This window comes from Natator depressus, chromosome 12 (genome assembly GCF_965152275.1).
Source record: "Natator depressus isolate rNatDep1 chromosome 12, rNatDep2.hap1, whole genome shotgun sequence".
Classification (NCBI taxonomy): domain Eukaryota; kingdom Metazoa; phylum Chordata; order Testudines; family Cheloniidae; genus Natator; species Natator depressus.
This window is the reverse complement of record NC_134245.1, coordinates 9,949,344-9,975,463: the sequence shown is the minus strand read 5'-3', so window position 1 is coordinate 9,975,463 and position 26,120 is coordinate 9,949,344. Positions and strand designations below refer to the sequence as shown.

Below are 26,120 nucleotides of genomic sequence, written 5' to 3'. Positions count from 1 at the left end.
AAACCCTTTCCATCAGTGTAGGAAGTGTCTGTGCTACAGAGCTACGGCGTCATAGCTGCAGCTGTGCCGATGTGGCACTTGCAGTGTAGACGTGCCCTCTGAAAAGGTGCAGTACAGGCAGCACCAGTGCAAACTTCTCCTCCTGCTGCCCCATTGAACTGCCTCCCCTTGACCTGAATAAACCACCTCTCGAGATGAACGTAGTTCGGTCTATAATGGCTATTCAGTCCTTAGCATCTCTGATGCAGTGTAACTTCTGGGATGAACAGTGCAGAAAGGAAGAAGTTTTTAAGGCCTGGCTTGACAAAGCCCTGGCTGGGATGATTTAGTTGGGGTTGGTCCTGCTTTGAGCAGGGGCTTGGACTAGATGACCTCCTGAGGTCTCTTCCAACCCCGATAGTCTATGGTTCTATGAAGATCTCCTTTGGGTGTACTAGGAACCCCTCCTCTTTGCTCCCTCTAGTTCTGCTGGATATCTTCTGTCCTTGCAATGCCCTTTGAATTTTAACAGCACATGCCAGTGTAGAACAGTCGCAGATATAACAATATATCACAGATAGAATGAGTCGTGGAACACTTGGGCCCTGCTTTAAAAATGCCACAATGGCTTGTTATGAAAAAATAAAACAAAAAATGTGTAGAATTTTTCATCCTGATTATTGTGGCTTAAAGTGGCTTAAAGAAAGTTACATAAGCAGAAAGACAAGGTCAGGGAAGTAATATCTTTTACCAATTTTAAAGTTGGTCTGGTAAAGATACTACCTCCCCCACTTTGTCTCTCTAATACCCTGAGAGCAACATGGCTACAACAACACTGCATACATTAAATAAACAGAAACATTTTAAAGAAGCCTATATTCCTATATCTGTGAACACCTGCGGCCTGCCTTTCAGACATGGCAGTTATACCATACTTGCTGTATCCTAAATTACGTAAGCGGAATTCACAGCAGGGCTCTATGGAGTTAGTGTCATCTAGGGCTTGGGCAACATTACATGTATGTTGATATCAAATAAAAAACCCAAACATCAGAAAAGTTATAGCTTAAGTCTGAGCCGAAGGTTCAATCCAGTTGTGGCCTCTGGACCATTGGAACAGATGGACTATGCCATAGGGAAGATGGGAGCTTGGAATGGGGAGATGTACCATCAAGTGGTTTGAAATGAGGATCAGGTTATGAAGTGCTCCACAGAATGATCATATAGTTGAGGGTGGGAGGACCTCAAATTTAGTCTAATTAAATGAATATAGGACAGGATCCTCAGGACTTTCATTGGATAGCTACATTACACACTTGGTGTAGTGGAGACTGCAGGAAGACATGGCTGGGGGAAAGTGTTCATATCAATACTGGATTTAATCAGTCCCCTTTTGTTGTCATAACAACTTAAGGCAGCTCTGTAAGTAATGTTCATCTTGACAATATTTTTAGAAATGTGGTTGTCAAGGCAACAGAATGCAGTTTTCGAATGCCCCGCGGCTGTTTTTTCTACCATTGCTTTTATTCACTTTTTTTTATTCGCAAAGAGCAAGGCTGACTCCTGTATCACGTACTAGGAAGCAACAGGGGAAACTGGATGAACTGATGATATAATGCCTGCATTTCGATGGGCTCTTCCTTGTTGTCTTTTACTCTGTACATTTCTGATGCCTTAACTTGGGGAAGTGAAGGTGTTGGAGGAGAGAAACCCTGTTTCTTCTTCCTGTTTCTTTTATTTTCCGCTCCGTTCTTAAGGCGTTATTTTGATGCCACTATTTCCCCTCAGTCTGGAAGGACTGCCCAGGTTTCTTTCGAGCTCTGAAGTTATATGCTCTTTAACTGGCTGGAGAGGTCAAAGTACAGTCTTGAGAAGATTAACCATTGGAACAAACTACCAAGGGAAAGGATGGATTCTTCATCCCTTGAAGTCTTCAGATCAAGACTGGATGCTTTTCTGGAAGATATAATTTAGTCAGATTCAAATTAGTTGGCTCAATAAAGAAGTAACTGGATACAATTCTCTGGCCTGTGTTATTCAGGAGATCAGACTAGATGATCTAATGGTCCCATCTAGCCTTAAAAATCTCTGAAACTATAATACAGGATTCAGGCTTTTCTCATCTAAAAGCCCTTCCCTTTTTAATATACACCATGGTTTGCTGGCAGTCTCCTGTTGGGCAAAAGTCTGTTTCCTTTTTGTGTCTGTTGGGTTTTATGTCTGCAGGGCTGTGTGTGCTGTTGCTGGGGAGCTGCGATATTGAAGCCCAGTTTCAAGCTGGTATTTGTTTGCCAGTCTATCTTGTTTCTCCCATTGGCTTTGTTATAGTTAGATTTTTGTTGGGTGGCTGGTGTTTCACATACAAGTATCTATCTGAATTACAGTAAAATTATGTTGTTGCTAGTTTGTCCAGGGAGAAATCTGACTTGAAAGCCCAGATCATCAAACACTTGAACTCTGAGGAAGTTTCAAGCCCAATTGTGTGAATTGAGTTTATCTCTTATAACGAGGCACTTGCTTGTCCTTGCAGCCTGTGATGAGCCCACTGCCTTTTCAGCACTTCCACTCTTTGCCATCCTGGGGAGTTGTGGATTGGAGCTGGAACTCTGTAGCAAAACAGAGCACTTTGAACAGCTAGGATCCAGGCATTTTTCCTTTAACTGATTCTACTTTTCCCTCACTCCAATTTTCTATCTTGAAAAGTTCCTTAACATGTTAATTAAAGGGAAATGGGAAATAGCATTGAGTACTTGCATGCAGGCCAATGCACGTACTTTAGGTGGATTTTTTAAATTTTAAATTGCATTGCATTGACCTGGAACTTTGTCAATGCTCTTGAGGATAGCTAGTGACAATCTAAAGGGCGATATTTTTTAGATGTATCCTCCACCTTTGTCCTTGCAATCCTGCATGATGTGCACCCCAAGCCGTTGCACATACTGCTACCCAATTTGCACATTTGCAGGTGCAAATGCAGGTTTTGTGCACACAAAATGAGAGTGTACAAATATGGAGGCTGGATTGAGGCAAGCTAAGGATTTGGCCCGGGGTTAAAACTGTGTGCAAACTATAGACCTGACTTAGATCTTCTTATTACTGAGTGTCATATCAAATTAGCTGCATTGTACATTCACCCATCTGTAATAGCTGATTTCTATCCATGCTCATTGCATAGAATATCTAAAATCAGATTCTGTTCTGTTCCAGACACAGCAAAGCAGTGTAAATAGGAACCTTAATGTGGCTGGTCTGTAAACCAAATTTTACTAAAACACAGTAGCCTTCCAGATCTAAAGTCACCCAGTATCTTTCTCTCTCTCTCTCTTATTCTGTTACCAAGATAGTGCTTGTTAAGTGATGAATTGAAGGCTGGATTGCTGAAGAATGATGCTGACTTGCTGCAATCATGCCCCTAAAGCCCTGCCTGCCTCTTTCACATAACCCTCCAGACCCAGAGAATCCTCTGAGATGCAGGTTTCAGAGTAGCAGCCGTGTTAGTCTGTATCCGTAAAAAGAAAAGGAGTACTTGTGGCACCTTAGAGACTAACAAATTTATTAGAGCATAAGCTTTCGTGAGCTACAGTTCATTTCATCATGCATACAGTGGAAAATATAGTGGGGAGATTTTATATACACAGAGAACACGAAACAATAGGTGTTACCATACAGACTGTAACAAGAGTGATCAGGAAAGGTGAGCTATTACCAGCAGGAGAGAGGGGGTGGGGAGGACCTTTTATAGTGATAATCAAGGTGTGCCATTTCCAGCAGTTTACAAGAACAGTAGGAGGGAAAATAAATAAGGGGAAATAGTTTTACTTTGTGTAATGACACATCCACTCCCAGTCTCTATTCAAGTCTAAGTTAATTGTATCCAATTTGCAAATTAATTCCAATTCAGCAGACTCTCGTTGGAGTCTGTTTTTGAAGTTCTTTTGTTGAAGAATTGCAACTTTTAGGTCTGTAATCGAGTGACCAAAGAGATTGAAGTGTTCTCCGACTGGTTTTTGAATGTTACAATTCTTGACGTCTGATTTGTGTCCATTTATTCTTTTACATAGAGACTGTCCAGTTTGGCCAATGTACATGGCAGAGGGGCATTGCTGGCCCATGATGGCATATATCACGTTGGTAGATTGCAGGTGAACGAGCCTCTGATAGTGTGGCTGATGTGATTAGGCCCTATGATGGTGTCCCCTGAATAGATGTGTGGACACAGTTGGCAATGGGCTTCTTTGGAAGGATAGGTTCCTGGGTTAGTGTTTTTGTTGTGTGGTGTGTGGTTGTTGGTGAGCATTTGCTTCAGGTTGGGGGGCTGTCTGTAAGCAAGGACTGGCCTGTCTCCCAAGATCTGTGAGAGTGATGGGTCATCCTTCAGAATAGGTTGTAGACCCTTGATAATATCTCTTTGGTCACTCGATTACAGACTAAAAGTGGCAATTCTTCAGTAAAAAAACTTCAGAAACAGACTCCAACAAGAGACTGCTGAATTGGAATTAATTTGCAAACTGGATACAATTAACTTAGGCTTCAATAAAGACTGGGAGTGGATGTGTCGTTACACAAAGTAAAACTATTTCCCTTGTTTATTTCCCCTCCTACTGTTCTTGTAAACTGCTGGAAATGGCCCACCTTGATTATCACTACTAAAGGTTCTCCCCCCCCTCCCCGCCCGCTCTCCTGCTGGTAATAGCTCACCTTTCCTGATCAGTCTGGTTACAGTGTGTATGGTAACACCCATTGTTTCATGTTCTCTGTGTATACAAAATCTCCCCACTATATTTTCCACTGTATGCATCCGATGAAGTGAGCTGTAGCTCACGAAAGCTTATGCCCTAATAAATTTGTTAGTCTCTAAGGTGCCACAAGTCCTCCTGTTCTTTTTTCTCTGAGATGCAGCTTCTTATCTGAAAAGTCTTCAAACACCCCTTCTTTTAAAGCACCTCATGTACCTATTACAGCTTAAACCAACCGAAGGCCGGAGGAGAAATAAATGAAAGGCTTCTTTGCACACATCACTTGCACTTCTGTTGATTCAGTATGTGCCAGGTTTGCCTCGTTGATTGGTTGGTTTGGTTGACAAAGCAAGGACGCTTCAGGGGGAAAGGGGTTGTATGTGGGATCCTGGAAAGAAGGGCTGCTCTGAGCTGTGCCCTGGCATCCCAAGTCATGGCTGGATCAGTAAAATAACTTCCTGAAAATTCAGTTCAAGGTGACTTTGCTGTTCAGCAAGCGACATTTCTACAGGCCATTAATAAAAGAGGTTACAGGAAAAAATCAATTCCTTCTTTATTGATCTTAGATTGTATAGATGCGTGAAGGGTCCTAACTTTCTTTCATATGAGAAATCTCTAATTCAGGACACCAGTTAAGCACATAGCTGAGGGAACATTTAGAGACAAGATCAGTTGCTTTCATACAGGGTTCAGACTGGGGTGCATGGGGGAAAGAGGGAACAGTGAAGGTGACCTAATTTAAATGTTGTGTAAGATGCACATTGCACAAGGCAGCAGTGCATGAGGAACACCTGTTGTTGTTGGATTCCTGCCTAGTTCTATATCAATATATACATCACATATGTGGCAATTATGTTTGGGTGGTAAATTGCATTTATCACGCACCTTTCACGTTCTCACCTGCCCTCTGCCCATTGAGCCAACTGCTGCTAATGTTTCAAGGCTTAGTCACCATTTTATCTGAAATCAGCCTACCACAGAAATGGTCCCTTGGGTCTCCCGAATGTGACGTTTCCCTCCTACATTTACAGTGGCCACATCCAACATTGGGAGACTATCCAGTCTTGCATATGAGCTTTTAAGGGCTTAGATCTCCTGACCCTTTGGAGATAGAAAAGGGAGGTTTTATACCATTTGAAAGGGGAGATCCCCAGCAACTCAATGTGGGATGCAGGAGAACACATTGCTAGCCCTGATGCACTCTTGGTAGACAAACAGACTCAAGACATGACACAGTGCAATAGTTTAGCCAAGGGAAGGTGTGCAGAGATTGTTAGTGAGGAGGGCAAGATGCTCAAAATTCCTGGAAGAAGTAGGTTTCAATGGGGAGGCTTTATGTGACTTTACATTGAGAGAGGGGGCCTTTAGGCACCAATCACAGGTGCTTAACTTTATTGGCATAAGTTGTCCTGTTGGAAGCACAGTAGTAAAGTTAAACAAATGCATAAGGGTTAGCCGGGCCAGGGCCTCAAGCAGCAGCATGACTGAAGTTGTGGAGCAGAAGGTGAGAGATGGAGAGGGAAGGAGGGAGGAGCATACACAACGAATAGGGCAGGAGGTAGAAATGAAAGCAGGGATGATGCTGGTGGCAAGTTTGTGCAGGGCCTTGCAGGTGAGAATGAGGAGCTGGAGTTATTGAATGCAGTACAGCACAAGAAGCAATGTTAACTGCCTTCCCCAGCTGATGTGTCATCTGCACTCTTGACTCCTGTCTTATTTTCTCCTCTCCTAGATAAGGCAATGAATATCAATTCTCTCTGCTGCCCTCGAAGGACAAACGATGTGCTCAGAAGTTTGGTCCCACCACAAAAAATAAAAACATTCTAATGTCCAAATCTGTGTTTGCAACTTGCAAACATGCAGCCCCGACATTGGTCTCAAACCAGCTGATTGCACATTGGATTTTTCAGATTCAGAAGCTTAGAGAGTTGGATGGCTGTCACTGGCAGATAACATTATGTGCAGTGTCTCTATGTACGCTGCCTTTTGTGCAGATCACTGGGAAAATGACTTCCATGGCTCACATTGGGGAAATGTTTTTGGAAGTGCTAAATGGCCCTCGGTGTTGAAAGTGATAGATAAAAGACACAAGAAGGGTTCCATTGCTTACACTCCTGCTTTAAATACTCCATTAGTATTCATGGTATTAAGGAGGTAAAATAATTTCATAACTTTGGCTTTTAAGATGAGTTGAACTAATTTGTTCAGCTTGTTGTTGTGAGCTAACAGTGTGTGCATGCAGATTTACTTTTGATGGTGCGACAGGATGGTTCAGAGATATGGAGCCTTGTACTTCTGTGTGGTAGAAATCTAACCCTTATTGGTTGTGAGTAGGAAGTCAGCTGTTTGGTCCCTATCAAGTGAATTGTGGCAGTGTGTGTAGCTATTCTCTAGGAGACAAGTGACCACATCGTAGGAGAGGGTAAAAATAATATAGTAATGTCTGGGCCTTATCTAGTGCTTTTCATCTGTAGATCTCAAAGCGCTTTACAAAGGAGAGCCCTATCATTATCCCCATTTTACAGATGGGGAAATTGAGGCACTGAGAGAGGAAAGTGGCTTTCCCACGGTCACCCAGTAAACCAGTGGCTGAGGTGGGAATTAAACACAGTTCTCTTGAGTCCTAACCATCAGCCCACGCTGCCTCCAGCCCATGTCAGCATTGACACAACCCAGTGTAACTACTCTTCTGTGAATACATGGCGAACTTTCCTCTCCAGGTCTGTCCATCTTCATTATAACAATGCAAAAGATCATAGATTCCAAGGCCAGAAGGAACCACTGTGATCATCTAGCCTGCCCTCCTGTGTAACATAGGTCATAAAACTTCCCCAAAACAATTCCTACGGCAGAGGCCCTGCCTAGGTCACCATCCCTGGGTGCTAGGGCTGTAGGTTAGATAGCCATGTGTGTAGATTGTTGTTTTTAAATCCTTCTTTCTCTCAGTTCTTTGTTTTTACTGTGAGAATAAGCAATGCTGTACTTTTAAGAAGGCTGTTTGGCTGTATACACCACTGGTCACCGACTCTCGCAGGGAAGGACTGCAGATGCTGAACCCAGTCAGACCTGCTGGTTAAGCATAGTTGATATACAGGGTGTTGTAGCCCCTGGCTTTGGCTAAGAGTGGGAGAACTGTGAAATTCCAGTCCAGGAGAGGTGGTGAACATCTGAAGGGGTGCACTCAGAACAGGACAGCTAACCTTGCAACCCTGATAGAGACCGTTACCATTCATTTTTCCTTGTTTATTGCAATTATAATGGTGTTTGTATTTTCTGCACTTTTTTCAGACTCTCTGGTTTGACCTGCACCAGAGACTGTCAGACAGCGAAAGCACAGCTTGCACAGTGAGTACGCACAAATGGGATCGGTCCCTGCAAATATGAACGCCTCTGTTTGCATATGCAAATATGAATGCATGCATGAGCATATTTGCATGTCACACTCGGCCTCTTCCCGCTAAAGCTGTGGCTCTAAAGGTCAACTTAAACCAAGAGGAAAGTCTCTTCTTTTGGACCCCTTTGGGGGGTTACTGTGTCATGTGATGTCACTCTTCAGCAAGACGAAGCATTGGCTCAGAAATACCACCTGTTATCTGTTTTTCTTCGCATGAAAGCTTTCAGTTAGCTCAGTGGTTCTCCAACTTTTGTACTGGTGACCCCTTTCACACAGCAAGCCTCTGAGTGCGACCCCCCCTTATAAATTAAAAACACTTTTTAATATATTTAACTCCATTATAAATGCTGGAGGCAAAGTGGGGCTTGGGGTGGAGGCTGACAGCTTGCGACCCCCCCATGAAATAACCTCGTGACTCCCCGAAGGAGAACCCCAGTTTGAGAACCCCTGAGTTAGCTGTAAATGGGCAAAGCTTTCTTTTCCAACAACTCCACACTTACGAGTTGTGGAGGGGGATTCCCACTTCTCTTTATTTTCAGGATTTCTCAGAGAAGCAAACATTAACCTTTGCTGGAAATGAATAGCGTGATTAACTGTATCAAATGAAGTTGCTCATTAACATTTCCTTGAATCAGCAGTGCTGTTTCTATAGCACTGTGAATTTAAGCAAATGGATCCTTCCATGGGAAAAAATGGATTATTTAGAATTCCTGAAATGATTTCGTGATTGAATTGGGAAATGCCAATTAAACATTTGCATCCTGAAGAGCTTCGTGGACCTCTTTTGTCTTAGTTAACTTCATGGCCCTAATCGTTTTCTGTTTTCAAGACAAATATAGATTTGCACCTTTTCTGTGTCTGCAGCAGCAGATGAATGAAAGTCCATCAGTAGAGACTATACAGTACATCACATTGCAAAATATGGCTGTTTTGTCACAAGTTGTTTTGTGTGCTAAGGTAGGAGGCTAACCAATCCTACCACTGTCAAAACCTTGTTATCAGAAACTGCTGCCATTCAGCTTGTGCCATGAAAGAATGGGCTCTAGACAATATGCAGAAGGAGACTTTGTCTTTAGAAAGGGAACTCGTCCAGGAGAATAAATACACCTCATGGCTAGATGCTGTGGGTTTGTTTTTCCGTATGCTTGTCACTACTGCGGTGTTTTTGTGCATTGATACCAACATCAACAGTAGTTATGTGAGCAAAGAAATGATTTGAATGTCACTTCTTTTTCGGCTTATTGACCATCTGTGAGTAGGTTGTAGATTCTCCAATTTATTAGTTGTTTGGATGCCATTGGTACCTAGCTCTTTGCTGTGGGTTTTTTTTATTGTTGTTTTTTTTCACTTGAGGGGTTCCTCACTATTACTCAACATTCAAAATATGAACTGTGCTGCTTAGTCATGACTGGTGATGTACTTCTAGGGTGACCAGATAGCAACTATGAAAAAACGGGACAGGGAGTTATAGGCACCTATATAAGAAAAAGTCCCCAAAACGGGACTGTCCCTTTAAAAACGGGACATCTGGTCACCCTACTTACTTCACTTGCCATTGTGTTTATTTTGTGATTGGATGATCATGCAAGCCTTCTGAGCACAATTGTTTCTGTTTGCAAATGTAGAACTCTGTTTTCACAAATACTCAGACAGGCAACTTTGAAATTTGTTTCCCACGCCCATATGTGCCAGAACAGCTTGGAGGGTCAGGTCTTCAGGGCTGAGGCTGTCTCTTACTGTGTGTTTGTACAGGACCCAACACAGTGGCATGCAGATCTAATAATATTTGTTTGCAGAAAATGAACCAAAAGAGGTTGTGAAAATGGCTGTAGGGAAATTTATTTTAAAATGTGAACAAAAATCCCCTTAAAATGTTTTGCACTATTTGCTCAGCTCTGCTACATCGTGCATTGCAAACCACTTGTCTTTTTTTTAAAACGTGCAGGTGATAAAAATGGAGCAGTCTGCTGCATTCTGGCTGAGGAGCGTGGCAAAAATAAGCCCATGCATTTACTTATTAGTAACTAAGATGGGCTTGAACCAAACCGAAGCCAGAGTTTGGGTTCAGATCCAAGCTTTGTGGTTTGGATCCATTTGTAGTTAATACTCAAAAGCAGAGCAGGGGCCTGGCTAGAAGCTTCCAGTGATGCTGGAAGACTCCCAAGGCTTAGAGAGATCTGCAGTTCATGTGTGGGATTTATGATGTTACTGGAGAGAGACTTTTTTTCACATTGGCAAAGGTATGAAAATTAGGGGGTCAATGTGGTGCTGAGAGAGAGCTCTGGGGAGGAGCTCACACTGCCAGGAAGACACTACAAAATCCACAGCCTGCCAGGGGTGTGGTTAAAAGAACAAGATTGTGGCTGGAGAGCCTCTGCACTCCAGCCATTCCTAGTTCCAGGAATGGTCCCTCAGGGCTGTGAGCTACTATTTGGTTGCCAGTAGGCACCAAAATCCACTGTATGTCCACTGAGATCTCCCCATTACTGCATGGGTTGGGATAGGTCATCCTCCTCCCAGGACAGTCTAGCTCTCTGTGGCTAGGGAGGCGTCATCCCGTCTCCCTCCAAATTTCATGGAAACAGGAGGCAGATAATGTGGAGATGAGAGCGGTATAAGAACCTGTATAGAATAGCATAGACTGCATTCACTTTTTCTGTGCCCTTCCCACCTTACCTTTCACACTGGTAAGTCCTCCTTTAACAGAGGCACCTGAGGACAGCAGGGATTCCCTGCATGGCACCTCTTCAAAATTAAGTGAAAATCCAAGATAATGAGAAGTTATGCTTATGGTGAGAACAAAGCCCTATGACATTTTATGTAGCCCATTATCACAGTGCCGGAGAAATGGACAGAGCACATCTGGACAAGCACATACCAGTGCGGTCTAATCAGCAGATTGGCATCCAGTCTAAAGAGCCACAGTTTAAATATGGGCTTTCCCGTTTGATTTAAGTTGCTTGTCAGAGTTGGAGCAATTGCTGTCTTCATGTGCCCTCACCTCGACATCCTGTCTAATGAAGGGCCAGGCATTTATCCTGTGCATCGCAAGCCCACCACTTCAGGGCTTGGTGTGGTCGGACTCTAAAGGACAAAGGAATACAAATGGAGACACTTCATGAACTGGGCAAGTTTCAAGTTTGCTTTAGGGAAAAACAGCCTGAAAGTTTGGGGCCATCTGTCCTTATCTTCTATCAACCTGCAACAGCAGAGAAGCGTTCCTCAAATACTGATTCATGGTCCTTGTTAAGTCAGAGCACTGAGCGCAGGGACTTGTTAAAAACATTAAAAATGGTGGTGTCCTGATATAACACACAGTGTTTTGTGACAGGAGTATGCTTATCACCCTGGAGAAAGACCAGGAAAATAGCTCACGCAGTGTACTGTGTTTGGGATATCTGTGGCAATTTCGAAAGATGGCTGATGTATCAAACACCTATGAAGCTGCAAGGAGCTGGGAATGAGCGACAGGGGATGGATCACTTGACAACTACTTGTTCATTCCCTCTGGGGCACCTGGCATTGGCCACTGTCGGAAGACAGTATACTGGGCTAGATGGATCTTTGGTCTGACCCAGTATGGCCGTTCTTATGTTATGTTCTATCTGGAAACCTTTGCTTTCCTCCAAAGAACACAGACAAAAAAAGGATTTTTTTTTCTTTTACTTTGTGCAGATTTAGCATGTGGAACTCATTGGCGGCTGACATAATTGAGGCCAAGAGTTTGCTGGGATTCAAGAAAGGACTGGATATTTATATGGCTAATGAGAACATCCACAGTTACATTAGACAGGATCTGAATGTATTTTGTTTTAAAGGTAGAAGGCCTATAAACCTTCATGCTTCTAGGTTCTAAGTGAAGGGTGTTAGGAAGAATCTTCCCTTTGAATAGATTTTTCCATATTTGTAGTATGAGGTTTCTTTCACCTTCCTCTGAAGCGTTGAGTCTCTAGAACTAGAGACTTGATACTGAATAGAACCACCACTGATCTGAAGCAGTCTGGCAGTTTCTGTGGTCTTTTACAAAGCTTGCATGTCTTCTAAAGATTTCACTCCGTTGGGTTAGCAGTGCAGCATTGAAATGGACTCGAACAAGCCTTTCTCCTTTGAAATGACTCCTGCTTGTGTCCGGGGTGTGAATGACACTGCTGCTAGTGGTTCACACCTCTGTGCATGGAAAAATGACATTGAAGATGATTTTTCTCCATATCTTTCTTTGCTCATAATTACCAGTGGAGCCTAGACTCCAGTTATCCCGTAATGGTTGGCAGTCCTTCTTATGGATTTGAATAGGCCTTTCTTCTTTCCCTCAAGGCTCTTGCAGTCATTTTTCTATTGTCAGAGGAGTGTGATGTAAGTAGGAAGGTGCATTGATCACAGTTATTTTAATTAAAACAGAAAAATGAAGTGGAAACTGCCTCTCTTAAGCTGTTGCTTGGAATCCCATAAGCCCACAGAACAGATTTATTGTACTTGCTATCTTAGCCAGGATTTTAAAAAGCAGGCTCTATCTTCGGCATTTCGAATGCACCATCCATCTCAGCGGTACCCTAGCTAGGAATCAGGAAGGCACTGAGATAAACTTTCTTTTTTTGTTATATGTTTAGTTTCTCATCCAGATTCGGATTTCTAAGGGAATAAATATTAAATCAAATTGACAGCTCTCTTTCTCCACATGTGAAATCCCAACCCAGATTTGACCCTTATTTCATATTTGTATTACAGCAGAGCTTTTGGGGCAGGGACTAACTTTTTGTTCTGTATTTGAAATTGATTGGAATAGGTATTGCAGAATAGCTCCCTGCATGGATACTCTTATTCCTGAATGAGCATCCGTGTGGGGCATTATTCCAGAATAGCCATAAGCATTTTAAATTCACACCTTACCTTTTTCCAAAATAGTTTCTCCTTGAAGACAAGCCCGTTTTACCTTGAGGGCAAGTGTGGAGTGTTACAGCAATTATAGTGAACATTCAATTCCCTGAAATAGAGATGCACTAGTACATGAGCTCTCGGATCTAGAGGCGGCCTGTTGCTGTCTAACTGGAAACCGAAGTGGCATTTCTTGGAAACTAATGCACTGCAAACAGTTATATGTTGATGTATCTTTGCTATTAGCTGGGGATGTTGCTGTGGTGATGCCTGCCAGTCTTTGGACCCCAGGCCTTGCTCATAGAACATTATAAAGCATTGCATTGGGGTTGCCAATGTAAAACAATTACAGTGAGCTGTTTAGGAGAGAAGGGAGCAGTCCTGGGGCAGAGCCAGAATGAAAGGCAGGATAAAATAAGCAATGTGACACCGAGTCAGTCTGTCATGTTGCTGAATGAACCTTAGAACACTGCTCGTTCTGGGCCCAGTGGTAGTGGTTTCGTGGCAATATGGAGGCGAAGGTGCCACACACCAGCCAGCAGAATCGAGGAACATCAGAGAGACTTTCCGCTCGGGGGCGGGGAAAGGGAGTGCTTTATGCTAGGCCAAACAGCTGCTGTTTAATCTGGGTGGGATGCAAAGGGGCTGTCATAAAGGACACAGGCACAGCGTGAGTGTGACGCAGGCATAGAGGTGGTCCCGTGATGTTCCCTATTGGACTGAAACAATCCTAAATGGATAGAGGGGTGGAAATGTTGCAGGGGGAGGAAATGTCAGTCTTCATGAAGCAGAGAGTCCCTGACTCCTTCGCAGAAAGGCCTGGGGTCTTTGTTCCTGGAAGGATGCCCACATAGTGAGGCCACGTATGATGGACTCGACTTCCCTCAGAAATCTTTCTCCACGCAAGCCAGCAGGTGATTTTCCTTGGTGACCGTTTACACTGCCGTCGTCCTGCAGTGAGCACCAGGGAATGCCCAACACGTACCCTGCGGCTGTGACATTGGTCACCGGGTGCAGAATAGCCAATGTGTCTTCCCCCGACTTTCTGGAAATACCAGCACTTTTGGATTGTGGCTGAAGGGCTGGGTGCTGGGGAAGCCATATTGTTTCTGGGGGCTCAGCAGCATGTGATCCGGCATTAAATAAACACTGCGTTAATTATGGGGCTGCCGACTTACTCCTGTCTAGTGAGTAGCAGGAGAGGGGCAAAATGGGAAATGTGTAGCTAAGTGCCTTCAGACACACCCATTTTCTGCCCTTACCTCGCTCTTAAGAATAGAGGAGCTGTCATGCAGTGGGTCTGAAACTCACTTCCACTCAATGAGGCCTATGCATAGTGCTTATCCTTGCCATTGCAAAGCCTCCACTGTCACTTGTGCTGTTCTCTGTATATGTCACGTTAAGCATTACATCGCTCTGATAGTAACAGAACATCTCTGTTATTTCAACCCCCGACCATTGTAAAGGGAGGCAGAGATCTATGTCATCACCTAGAATGTTGCACTGGTAGAGAGACAAAATAAGCAGGGCAACGTTGGAAAAAACAAACCTGCCTCTGCCAAAGCAGGAGACGAACAATCATCTCTTGTTTGGTTGGTCGTCGCTCTAGTTTGGGAATGTATGCATTATGAAACAGAGGCACGACCAGTTGATCTGAGCATAGGGAGCTGAAACAGAAACTGGTGGGTTCTACTCCTCACTTGGACACAGTTTTGCCCTGTGACCTTGGTCACGTCATGTACCTTCTCCATGCCTCAGTTTCCCCATCTGTGAAATGGAGATAATAGCACTTCTCTGCCTCACAGAGGTGTGAGGAAGATTAGTTGGTTATGTTTATAACGTGCTTCAGATGTGCTATCTCGGGGCTAAATACTTTATTTCTTAATTTTGTGCTTTACCCTTCTCTGTTCCTTCAGTTGCTAAATGCAGAACTGGCTGTTGCTGCTTATTCTGAGACGTACTAAAATGCTGAAAATTACACACCCGGTGTTTAGGTATAAATAGATATTTTTGCACAGGAGGATATTTTACATATGCCTATTTATGATTGGAAACTTGAAAGCAGGACGGATCTGTTGAGGTAGGAGGCACTAACATGTGCTCTTGCTTGTCTTTTTCCAGTCTGTTAAAAAAAAAATAAAACAACCCTCAATGCTTGTGTTACCCTGCCTCTGAGCTCACTATTTTTATTCTGGGAGTTGCATATGTAAAGCCTCATCTGTTCTTGCACAGCCTCCAACCTCCCATTTACTGAGAAGGTGGGGTTGGGCAGCTCCAGACATAAAAATGAACAAATCAAAGGCTTATGCATTTCAAAACCATTTGCCTTTGGACAAAGAACTTGCCTGGAAAATTTCACCCTGATATGAGAAGGTTTCAGGAAGCTATTAGTGACTGAAAATAGGGGGTTATTGTGGAAATACTTGTATATCCTTAACTATATAGTTATCACCAACATTTCAGCTATTAAGTATCAGAGAAAAGGCTAGTGAGTTGCTTCTGTTTATCCTGCTTCATGTAACATGAGAACTAGGGAGCATGCAGTGAAATTATTAGAAGGCAACAAGATTAAATGCAAATAAAATGAAATAAAATATTGACACAATGGATAGTTAACTGTGGAACTCATGGTTGCAGGATGTTATTTAGGTGCAAACAGCTTAGTTTCAAAAGAGAAGTAGTCATCAAGATAAGAGTAGCTATCAAAAATTACTGTGTTGTCATGAACCAAGGAATAAATTGGTCAGTAGCTGTTGTCAGGAACAATTTTACCCTGCGATAAATAGTATTGAAAAATATATTGTGGGATGTTTTACTGAGATGGCTGCTTTATGTGGCATGAGCTACTGTCAGAGACAGGATACCAGGGTGGTTGCACCCTAATTCCTTTCTGTTATGTCAATTCGTATTGTCATATGATGTGTGTGAAAAGAGGTAGAATGCATGGAAAAATGGCTTTTCACGTTCTTCGTCGCTCTCTTCATTGGCGGTGACGCTGTTTGCTTTGAAGGGCAAAACAGGTTAATCAAGAGAAGCTTCAGGTTAATCAAGAGAAGCTTCACTTTTAATGAAGCAGTGCAACTGATTATTAAAAGCAAATGGAGTATGAAAATTGAACTGCCAAAAACTCATTTCACTCTGCAGAAGAGCAGTTTAGCTTTCTTTCCATGGTGTGTCTATATCCCATTGGTCTCTGGGGGGAAAGGGTATTTTAACTTAAAAGTGGGGGATTGTTAAAAGTGTTTAAAATCGATGATTATGAATAGAAATTTGGTTTGGGAAAAAACATCCTTGTGGGATGGTTATTTCAGTGCTTTGCATTGGTCTCTTGTATCTAGAACAGGTGTTTGTAATAAAACATGGAGGGCTTTGGTGAAGCCCTCACCCCTCTGTCCCTAGCAGTCTAGTGAGAGCATGGGATGCTGCCATGCCTAGAACCTCAGCAAAGTAATGAGACTCAAATTACAGTAACTGCAGGCCCTTCATTGCTGCATGGGATTTCTGAATAGGACACAGAACTACACCTTCCTCTGTTGGACAAGGCATCCCTTTGGTCGTCTGGTTTTATCTTCTCTACCCAATGGAAAGAGTGGAGTACGCACAGTCTTAGCCCACATATCGTGGACCAACTCTGCAGAGTACAGCTGAGTTCTCTGCCCAGCCCTACAGACTTTAAACCACCCATAACCCACCTACAAGTGCAGGTGGAAACATCCCACTGAACTGATTTAATTGGGACAGCATCAAATTCCCAGGGAGTAGACCCCATGCCACCATGAGAGTTCAAGTTTAAGACCATTTTTTCCACTCCCTTTTTGGATCAAAAGAACCCCAAACCTTGCATACAGGGAGGTGTCCTCCACTTACTTCTCAGTGGAGTTACGCCAGGGATGAATTTGGTCTCAAGTCTATCATTAAACGCCCCAGTGGGGAGGGAGCAGAATGCATGCGAAGAAGTGACTTCTACCCGTAGAGCGACTGGTATTCACTGGAGCAAATTAAACTCACTGTCTTCTGTTCCACGTTCCCTTTCCACTACACATGCCTAAAACAGATTGCCTGTCCAATAATATTGTTGCCAGAGCTTAGCCTGCCCCTTGCTGTTCCCATTCACAAGCAGTTAATGGGTATTACAGGAAGGTATTCCTGAGATGTTCGCCTTGCTCTAGAACCAAAATACCTTTTAAATAGGGCTTGTTAGTTGATTTCCCTCCCTCCTGGCTCAGGTCTATTGCTTGCATCTTACATTACTCTGTGGAGTGGGCTCTCTGGTCCACTTTGAGTTTGCTTACAGGTCTGTGTGTATTACAATAACTGGCAGATAGTGGGGTGAGACAACTTTCAGATGCTGCCCCTGCAATCCTACTATTGTGCACAGTGTGAGATTTGGGTAACATATAGTGGCTGTTAACGAAGACAAGTCACGTACTGGTATCAAAACAAGATGCACTTGGTCACATCACAGCTTCATTGTGAGCCACACAGCACACCACTGGTCTAGATCCAAATATGGGGCAACACGTGCGGCAAAGACACCACATGAGGGACACTAGAAGAGGAAGCTTGAAATGCCAGTGGCTTGAGCTCTGTAGAACACGCAAAGCTTTCCACCGTCGCTGTTGCTTATTCATTGCTGATATACCGTGAGATTACACCACATTTGTGCGGAATGGATGTACACTGAACTCTGATGCAGGTGGTATTTCTCAGGTCAAATGAGGCAGAGTTGAGAAGGGTTGTGTCTTGAAATAACCAAACTCCAGAATCTCTGATCTGTTTTAGCTTCCCCTCCCTAGGAGACCCAAGAAAATGATGCTCTTCTAACACCGATTGGCTTGTCACCGCCCTTTAGCCTGGCAGTACTCCAACTCAGAAATTGCACTCCATGATCCTTTCGAAGATTGGGACACACCTTTTCACAGCACCTTCCTTATAAACTTTGATTAACAGTCATAATCTTCTGAAGAAGCTTTCATTATAGTTGTCTGATGTACACACTATCTCATTAGAATTTAAAGCAAAAAAATATTCAGTGACTTACTGCTCAGTCTTACAAACACTACCAGGTTACCTGGTTACTAACTGGGAAAGTCCAATTAACATCAACAGAGAAATTCTCTTCATGTTTATTTTTTGTATTATGGTAGCACCTAGAAGCCCCAACTGAGATCAGAGCCCCATTGTGCTGGGCAGTGAACTCATGTATGGTAAAATACTGCCCTGGCCCCAGGAGCTTACAGTCTAAATAGACAAGACAAAGGGTGTGAGGTGAACAGAGCTGAAGTGACTTGCCCAAAGTCACACAGCATTGAAAGAGCCAGAAACAGAACCAGTCTCCAGTGTTTTATCTGCTAGATGGCGCTTCCTCTGCTGCCGTTTCGTGAACTCAGGCCCTCGGTGACGAGTAATTAAGTAGAGCCAGAGAGCACAAGACTAATGTAAAAATGACAGCAGGTGGTTGCCAAGATTGCGATTGTGACCTAAAACAAAGAAATCTACCAGCTTTACTTTCCAGCTGCATTAGAACTCGCCTGTTTTATTGATTTGTTTTGCGTTGCCTTTTCAGTATCTCTTTTTGGTACGGAATGAGATGACAGTTTCCCAGAAGCACCTGGGGGAATTCTGTAGCTCCCTTAAACAGTACCTGAAGAATGTGGCAGGACAGAGGGACTGTTTCCAGTAAGTATGATTCTCCACCTCTCTGAAGGAAAATGGGAGTAACTGTTTCAAAAAATGAATCTCTTCAAGTTTAACATATAGCACCACTATTGCCTTAGCTACTCAAATGCCTACCGCTTTGCCAGTTACAAATGGCACATACTGAACACAGATCTAGGTTTAGTCTAGATATAGCCCCAGCCAAAATCCAGTCACCCTCAAAACTGGGCAAGATGAGGCAAGCACAATTTGAAATCCAAACCTGGATCGGTATCTAGATTATGTCTTCGTAATGGATCCACCTAAAACCCCAGATCAGAAACCTCGCAGTCTAAGGGTGCTCAGATCTGAGACAAATGTTTCTGTCTGAGTCCTCCTTCAATGTAATCCAATCACTACTGTGCTGGCCTGTGTATGCAGCAGTTTACATTAGTCTGAGCTAGAGGAGTCGTGCATCAGGGATGTTGGCCCACAAAGGAGAAGTGTGGGTTCTAAACAGTGTCGGGTACATCGTTCACTATGCACGGGGATAAGGGCATGCGTCAGCACCTCTCAGAGGGCAGGAAAAAGCAGTGAGAGTTAGGCGCCCGTAGCTGAAAGCACAAGACCCAAAGCAGAGTCAAGGGAAGCCATGTGCTCTACAGCTGCATTAGGTAGTGGCTTTCCTGTGCAATTCTGAGGTCACAGAAAGTGCTGTGGCTGTACGTGAAGTCAGTGAATGGAAGCTCCTGGAACAGACTTGCTAGCTCATTCGAAGCCAGGTTTTCCTCTTCCCCCCCCAAACAGAAAAGTCAGCCACAATCCCTGCTCTTATCGGATGCAGCTAATCTCTCCTCGGGCCTTGGCCAGATAATCTTGATTGTCTGTAGTTTGCCCCCCACTAAATTATTTAACGCTCATGCGCTAAGGAAGATACAGCCACACTGTAACACTAGCTCCATGTTTCAGGCTTAGAGGGAGTGGTGTGATAGTGCAATAGGTTAACAGCTGGCTGCTTACACAGTGTGTTGGTTCATTCTGGGGGCTGAGGGTGATGGAGGCTTTTGACTCATGGGCAGTCTCAATGGTGGACTCAGACAGAGGCTGCAAGCTCATGCACCCGTGAGATGAAGAAATCCTGAATCCACCATCCAATCACTGTGCTGTGCAGCCTTCGGTCCTGCTTCTGAAAGGTGCTGAACATTCCAGTCTCTGATTAATCGTCATTACTTTCATGTCTGTGTCTGACATAGGGAGCTGGGATGTGTTGCACTTCTGGCAGCTGAGTGTCCTGCTGCCAGTGAGTTTCATGCAAGCTGACAAGTCATCGCTTGGCGCTCCCAATCCAGTGGCGTGGCTGGAATAGGTCATCTTGCACAACATATATGTGTGTGTGTGTGTGTTTGCTTTTGATTTCTCTCTCTCTCTCTCTCTCTCATCACTTTCAGTGTAACTGCAGTGAGGCTCCCGGATGGAGTCACTTTCATCGTCTATGAGTTCTGGGAGACTGAGGAGGACTGGAAGAGGTAGGGTAGCAACACTTAATCTTACAGGTTAAAAAAAATATACATCAGAGATGGGCCTGACCTGCAGATTGCGGGTGATCCAACCCCTTTGGTCTTGGTTTGGGACCCTCCCTATTATATATATATATATACACACACAGATACAAATATTTCATACTACATGGGAATCTTTTCATAGCAGCATCTCGAAGTTCATGGTTGCTGCAATGGTATTTGACGTTCATTTTGCTATTCATTTGGTTGGATGGGAACTGTTTCAAGCCTAGGTTTTGTGAGACAACTCTGCAATAGCTAAGGTCTGTTGAGCTCAGAGCCAGACAAGTGCCCTGGCCCACCATCCCCTCGAGGCAGAATTGCTGTGGCCAGGAGAGGCAGCAATAAATCTTATCCTTTAGAAATGGAGGGATGGAAAGGATGAGAGCAGCAAGAGTCTCATGGGGAGAGAAGTTAGGAAAGGGAGCTTCACTGGCAGGAGAAGGCTTAAAAGAAACAACCCACTTATTCCTCTTCCTTTTCCACCGATTCTTGTGCTTTCTCTCAGAACACGTAAGCCCATCCCTGGCTGCGTCTGACTCTAGTGTGAGTGGTTTGGTAGAGGTGAGAGAAATGGCAGAGGGGAGGGTATGTGTATTTGTTTGGTTGGTAGGTTTCCTTTCGCTCCTCCACATATTGCGTAAAGCACTGTAGATGAGGGGAGCATGACTGAGTTTCGGGGTGAGGAGGAGTTTGATCAGAGCAGAGGCCGATGGCCCTAGCACCTCAGACAGGCTTGTGCATCTACGTTCTCTGTTATTGCACAGTTTAAGCCCATTTTACAAGATCCTATTGGGAAATGTACAGAGCAGTATGCAGATGGCCAGCTGTATCTTTCAGCTGTATCCAGAAAGGAAAGATGGAGCTGTGCTTCTATTTACGTACAGTTAAAATTAATCATACTAAGTGATGGAGAGTTAGGTCATTGAAAAGAGCCGTATATAGACAGCGCCTCCTATCAGAGGAACTCCAAGCACTTCAGAAAAGTGGGGATCCTCCCCATTTCGCACATGAGGAAGGTAAGGTTCGGCAAGCGAGTCCTGAGGAGGACAGGTCTCTGCTGTCCTAATGCAACGTATTCCCCTGTGTGCCATGGAACTCAGGGCTTGATCTGGTTCCCTTGCTAGCAGGGGCTCGGGGAGCTGTGGAGGCAGCATGCTCAGCCTTGAAGAGGAAAAGAGGAAGGTGAATCTTGTTGTAGTCTTTTTGAGCACTAAGGGGTGACCCATCAGCTAGAAAAATGTACTGGCTGCATTGCCATATATTAGGCACATATCTGCTGGTCATCACCAGGGTGGATGTAGATGCTTGAAGTTGTGCTGTTTTTCTATATCACATACTGTTTAAACATTGTTATCATAAAATCTCAAAAAGGGCCTGTGACTGGTTCAGTCACAGATACCCCCTTGGGACTGTCACCTGATGTGCTGAATTTACCTCTGAGCCCGTTTTCCCTGCCAGCTTGGGATTTCAAAACCCTGTCTTGTTGAGCCAGACATGCTAGCCTGCTGCAAACACAGACCCAGGTCTGGTCCACGCCCCCAGAGCTGCAGACTTTAACCAAAAAATGCTCAGCAAGTCACCTATCTCCAGCACCCAGACACCCAGGTGCCAATGGGATCCAAACCCCAAATAAATCCGTTTTACTCTGTATAAAGCTTATACAGGGTAAACTCATAAATTGTCTGCCCTCTATAACACTGATAGAGAGATATGCACAGCTGTTTGCTCCCCCAGGTATTAAACACTTACTCTGGGTTAATTAATAAACAAAAGTGATTTTATTAAGTATAAAAAGTAGAATGTACATGGTGTCAAGTAATAACAGACAGAACAAAGTAAGTTACCAAGCAAAATAAAACAAAACATGCAAGTCTAAGCCTAATACATTAAGAAACTGAATACAGGTAAATCTCACCCTTAGAGATGTTCCAATAAACTTCTTTCACAGACTAGACTCCTTCCTAGTCTGGGCCCAATCCTTTCTCCTGGTACAGACCTTGTTAGTTCCAGCAGGCGTCTTAGATGAAAAGCAGGGGCTTCCACATGACTGGGTCCCTTTTGTTCTGTTCCACCCCCTTTTATATCTTTGGCACAAGGCGGGAACCCTTTGTCTCTCTCTGGGTTCCAACCCCTCCTTCTAAATGGAAAAGCACCAGCTTGAAGATGGATTCCAGTATCATGTGATATGTTCACATGTCCTGTGAGATTTCATTACCCACACTGGCATACACACGGCTTACAAGTAAACAGAGCCATCTACAACCAATTGTCCTAATTAATGGTAGCCATCAGGATTCCAAACCACGGTTAATGGCCCACACTTTGCATACCTACAATAGGACCTCAGAGTTGTATTTCATATTCCTAATTTCAGATACAAGAATGATACATTCATACAAATACGATGACCACACTCAGTAGATTGTACACTTTGTAATGATACCTTACAAGAGACCTTTTGCATAAAGCATATTCCAGTTACATCATATTCACACTTATAAACGTATCTTTATAAAACATATGGAGTGCAACATCACAGGGCCACAACTCAAAGAAACATAGGCTAATTTTGCCCAAAATTGGCAGAAAGCTTCTAAATACAATTGGTAATGCAACTATGTACTCAAAAGAATAGTGGTTTTGGAAAGTTTGGGAAATATTTAGCCCCAGGTGATATATTTTATGCATTTTCCTGTACTTTTTTGCCTTTGTTTAAAGCAAAAGTCTGTAGTCATGTGACAGTATGAGCTTGTTTGGGCCAGGTAATACATCAAAATATTTGTCATTATTTGTAGAATGGACTGTTCTGAGAAAGTTTGTGTGTCTGTTATTTTTATGAAGTTATGCAGATAAGACCCTTGACCCTGAATTATAAAACATATTTTTATGGGAGACACAAGGTGGATGAAGTAATATCTTTTATTGGCATAGACTTTTTGTTATCTACTTGGCCAGAGACATAAGTCTGAAGCACACATGGTACACTTGTAATGATCTTCTAGCATGGAATACAATACAATGACAATACACGTCAACATGTTATAAATCCGTAATGACTCTTAATAGAAGGGCTGTAGAATGTCTTGCATGACTCTGTTGTGTGACTAACAAAGTATAACTACATACTCTTACGTAACCCCCTACATAGAACTATGAGCTACTGAATGTCTAATGCAACACCCCTTTGAGCTATCTTTACTCACAAAAATAGTCAGTAATTTGTAGATATTTGAAACATTTCTACACCCCCTCAGAATCTGTGTCTGGTGCGTTCAGTACTCCATTACTACACTTGTCACTGTTGTATGCATCGGAGCACACCAAACCTTCCCTCGGGCATTTGCATCTCCTTGTTGTACAAGTGCTCTCACAGCCACACAGCACAAAGGTGAGGATGGCTCCTGGCGCAGGGGGCAGCACCATCATTTTAAGAACAAGCTGCCCCACGGTATCTCTCACCCGTTCCTTGTTAACAGGGGACACTTGAGGAGACTGAACTGTTGTAGGATTCCATAGGCCTAACTGATAGTTTGCACATTTCAGGTGCTGCCTAAAGGAGGGCATTGTTAGTGGAAGTTTCTCACTTGTGTTGTTCTTAGCAAACAACCTGTGGCCACGTTAGCTGGAGATGCTTGCTTCTTGCCACAGCACAATAGAGATACCAGCGAGATATTGGCTGCTGACCCTGAAGTTACCTACCTTCCAATCTTGCTAGTGATACTAAGCAAGGATTACTTGATTCCGCTACTGCTTGGCTCTTCATTAACTCTTGGGTTAGGTCAGGTCTGCCCATGACATGAACTGAAAGTAATGGTCCTAATTTATAAACCCATCGACAGACAGAGACGTGGCCACCTGCTAGAATGTTGTACCCACTTTGATATGTGACCATGGCTGAGTTTTTCTGCTCTTTGCTCACACTGTCGATAACGAGAGCAGGCTGATAAATGACAGCATGCAGTTAGGTTACTGACACACCGTAGCTGAAATTTCACGTGTTCTTGGGATGGGGAAGAAATCTTTTCTTTTGCACCAAGCTAGGGAAAACATGAGCAGTATTCACACAGACTGTATCGATCTCGCAAATAAAAGCTCCCAAACCCCACAATCTAGGCATTATTAGATTTTCCCTTTGGAATGATGAAGTGGTGCTGTTGTGAGCAAGCCAGGGTCTGCTAACAGGCCCAAGGACACACACAGGCTGCTGTTCAAAGTGCTCGAAAGTTCATAGAGTCAGATGGGCTTGGAGACTGGTATGCTTGTACCTTTTTTCATTTGCAGACCCCTAAACATTTCAAATGGAAATCTTAGACGTATCTGTGGACGCCTAGGGGTCCGCGGACCACAGGGTGAAAACCACTGTGCTAGGAGAAGGGTGTGGGTACTATTTGTGGTGCAAATTTGGGGTCGTGGTCAAGGAGTACCTGAGCGATAGCGCCCTTCCCCTACCGGCACATGACCTGTGTTTAAAGTGCTGTAAAATGCAGATGCACAGCCAGAGAACTGGTATGCCAGTTTAAGACCCAGAGTTGTGTCTGAGGTACAAGTTTGGGGTCATTTGGTGACTAGAACCTCTCCTTTCTCCTAACTTGTTTTTACAATGGGGCAAACTACCCCGCGGACTCCAGTACAGTGGTGCTGGAACAATTTTTGTAGTGAGGGTGGGGGGTGCTGATGATGGCCTCATCTGGAGTACTGTGTCCAGTTTTGGGCCCCACACTACAAGAAGGATGTGGAAAAATTGGAGAGAGTCCAGCGAAGGGCAACAAAAATGATTAGGGGTCTGGAACACATGACTTATGAGGAGTGGCTGAGGGAACTGGGATTGTTTAGTCTGCAGAAGAGAAGAATGAAGGGGGATTTGATAGCTGCTTTCAACTGCCTGAGAGGTGGTTCCAAAGAGGATGGTTCTAGACTATTCTCAGTGGTAGAAGATGACAGGACAAGGAGTAATGGTCTCAAGTTGCAGTGGGGGAGGTTTAGGTTGGATATTAGGAAAAACTTTTTCACTAGGAGGGTGGTGAAACACTGGAATGTGTTACCTAGGGAGGTGGTAGAATCTCCTTCCTTAGAAGTTTTTAAGGTCAGGCTTGACAAAGCCCTGGGTGGGATGATTTAATTCTGCTTTGAGCAGAAGGTTGGACTAGATGACCTCCTGAGGTCCCTTCCAACCCTGATATTCTGTGATTCTATGATGCTTGTTATTTCTACTTTAAGCCAGAGGGTGTGGCAGCACCCCTAGCTCCTGCACCACCGCTCCAGTAGTGTTTTGGGTGGCAGTCCAGACAGAGCTGATGCAGCAGGCGTGCAGTGCTGAGCTGGGGCGTGAACTGAGAATGAGCGTGCTCAGTACATGCCACATGACATATGGGTAACGCTGGGTTAACTCCCCCTTCAGCTTGCTGAGAAGGGATTTGAACCTTCATCGCTTCCATCTCACGTGACTGTCCTAAGTGCTGCACGAGAAGGTATTCTGATGGGGAGGGCTCCCTCCCTCTTTTCAGATGAATCTGTTCCACTTTAAATACATATTAATTGGGCCAAAAGAAGCCTCAGAAGCCCTCTGTGGTATGGAGATTAGGGGATTCAACCAAAGCGTGGAAGACCCTGGTTCAAATTTGGCCTCTGCCTGGGCAGAAGGCGGTAGCAGAGGGATCTGCCCCCGGCGGTGAGTGCCCGTGTCACTGAACAATGGGCTGTTCTGTGAGGGGCTGTTGCACTTTTAATTAAATGAATTGGGGCCAAAGAAAACATCTGAATCACACTTCTGTCCCCACTGGTTAGGTGGGAGATCCCAGGTCAAACCCTCCACAAAGGGGTTTAAACAGGCACCTCCCACCTCCCAGGGAGGGTCAGAGGTGGGAGACCTCCGTCCAAACCCCTCTCTGTCCCAAGAAGACAATGGCCTCCGGAGAGCAAGAGAGGATTTGGACAGGGTTT

General features: G+C 44.0%; 1 protein-coding gene across 3 annotated transcripts in view; it reads left to right on the top strand.

Moving 5' to 3' along the window:
• NECAB2 (N-terminal EF-hand calcium binding protein 2) overlaps positions 1-26,120 on the top strand; it is a 371,797-nt gene that overhangs the window by 337,038 nt on the left and 8,639 nt on the right. For 2 of the 3 annotated variants that reach the window (XM_074968571.1, XM_074968568.1), the window contains 3 exons: positions 8,004-8,060; positions 18,548-18,660; positions 20,067-20,144. In XM_074968571.1, coding sequence (XP_074824672.1) covers positions 8,004-8,060; positions 18,548-18,660; positions 20,067-20,144 — 248 coding nt within the window. The remainder of the gene's footprint in view (positions 1-8,003; positions 8,061-18,547; positions 18,661-20,066; positions 20,145-26,120) is intronic. The other variant, XM_074968570.1, reaches the window with a different exon arrangement.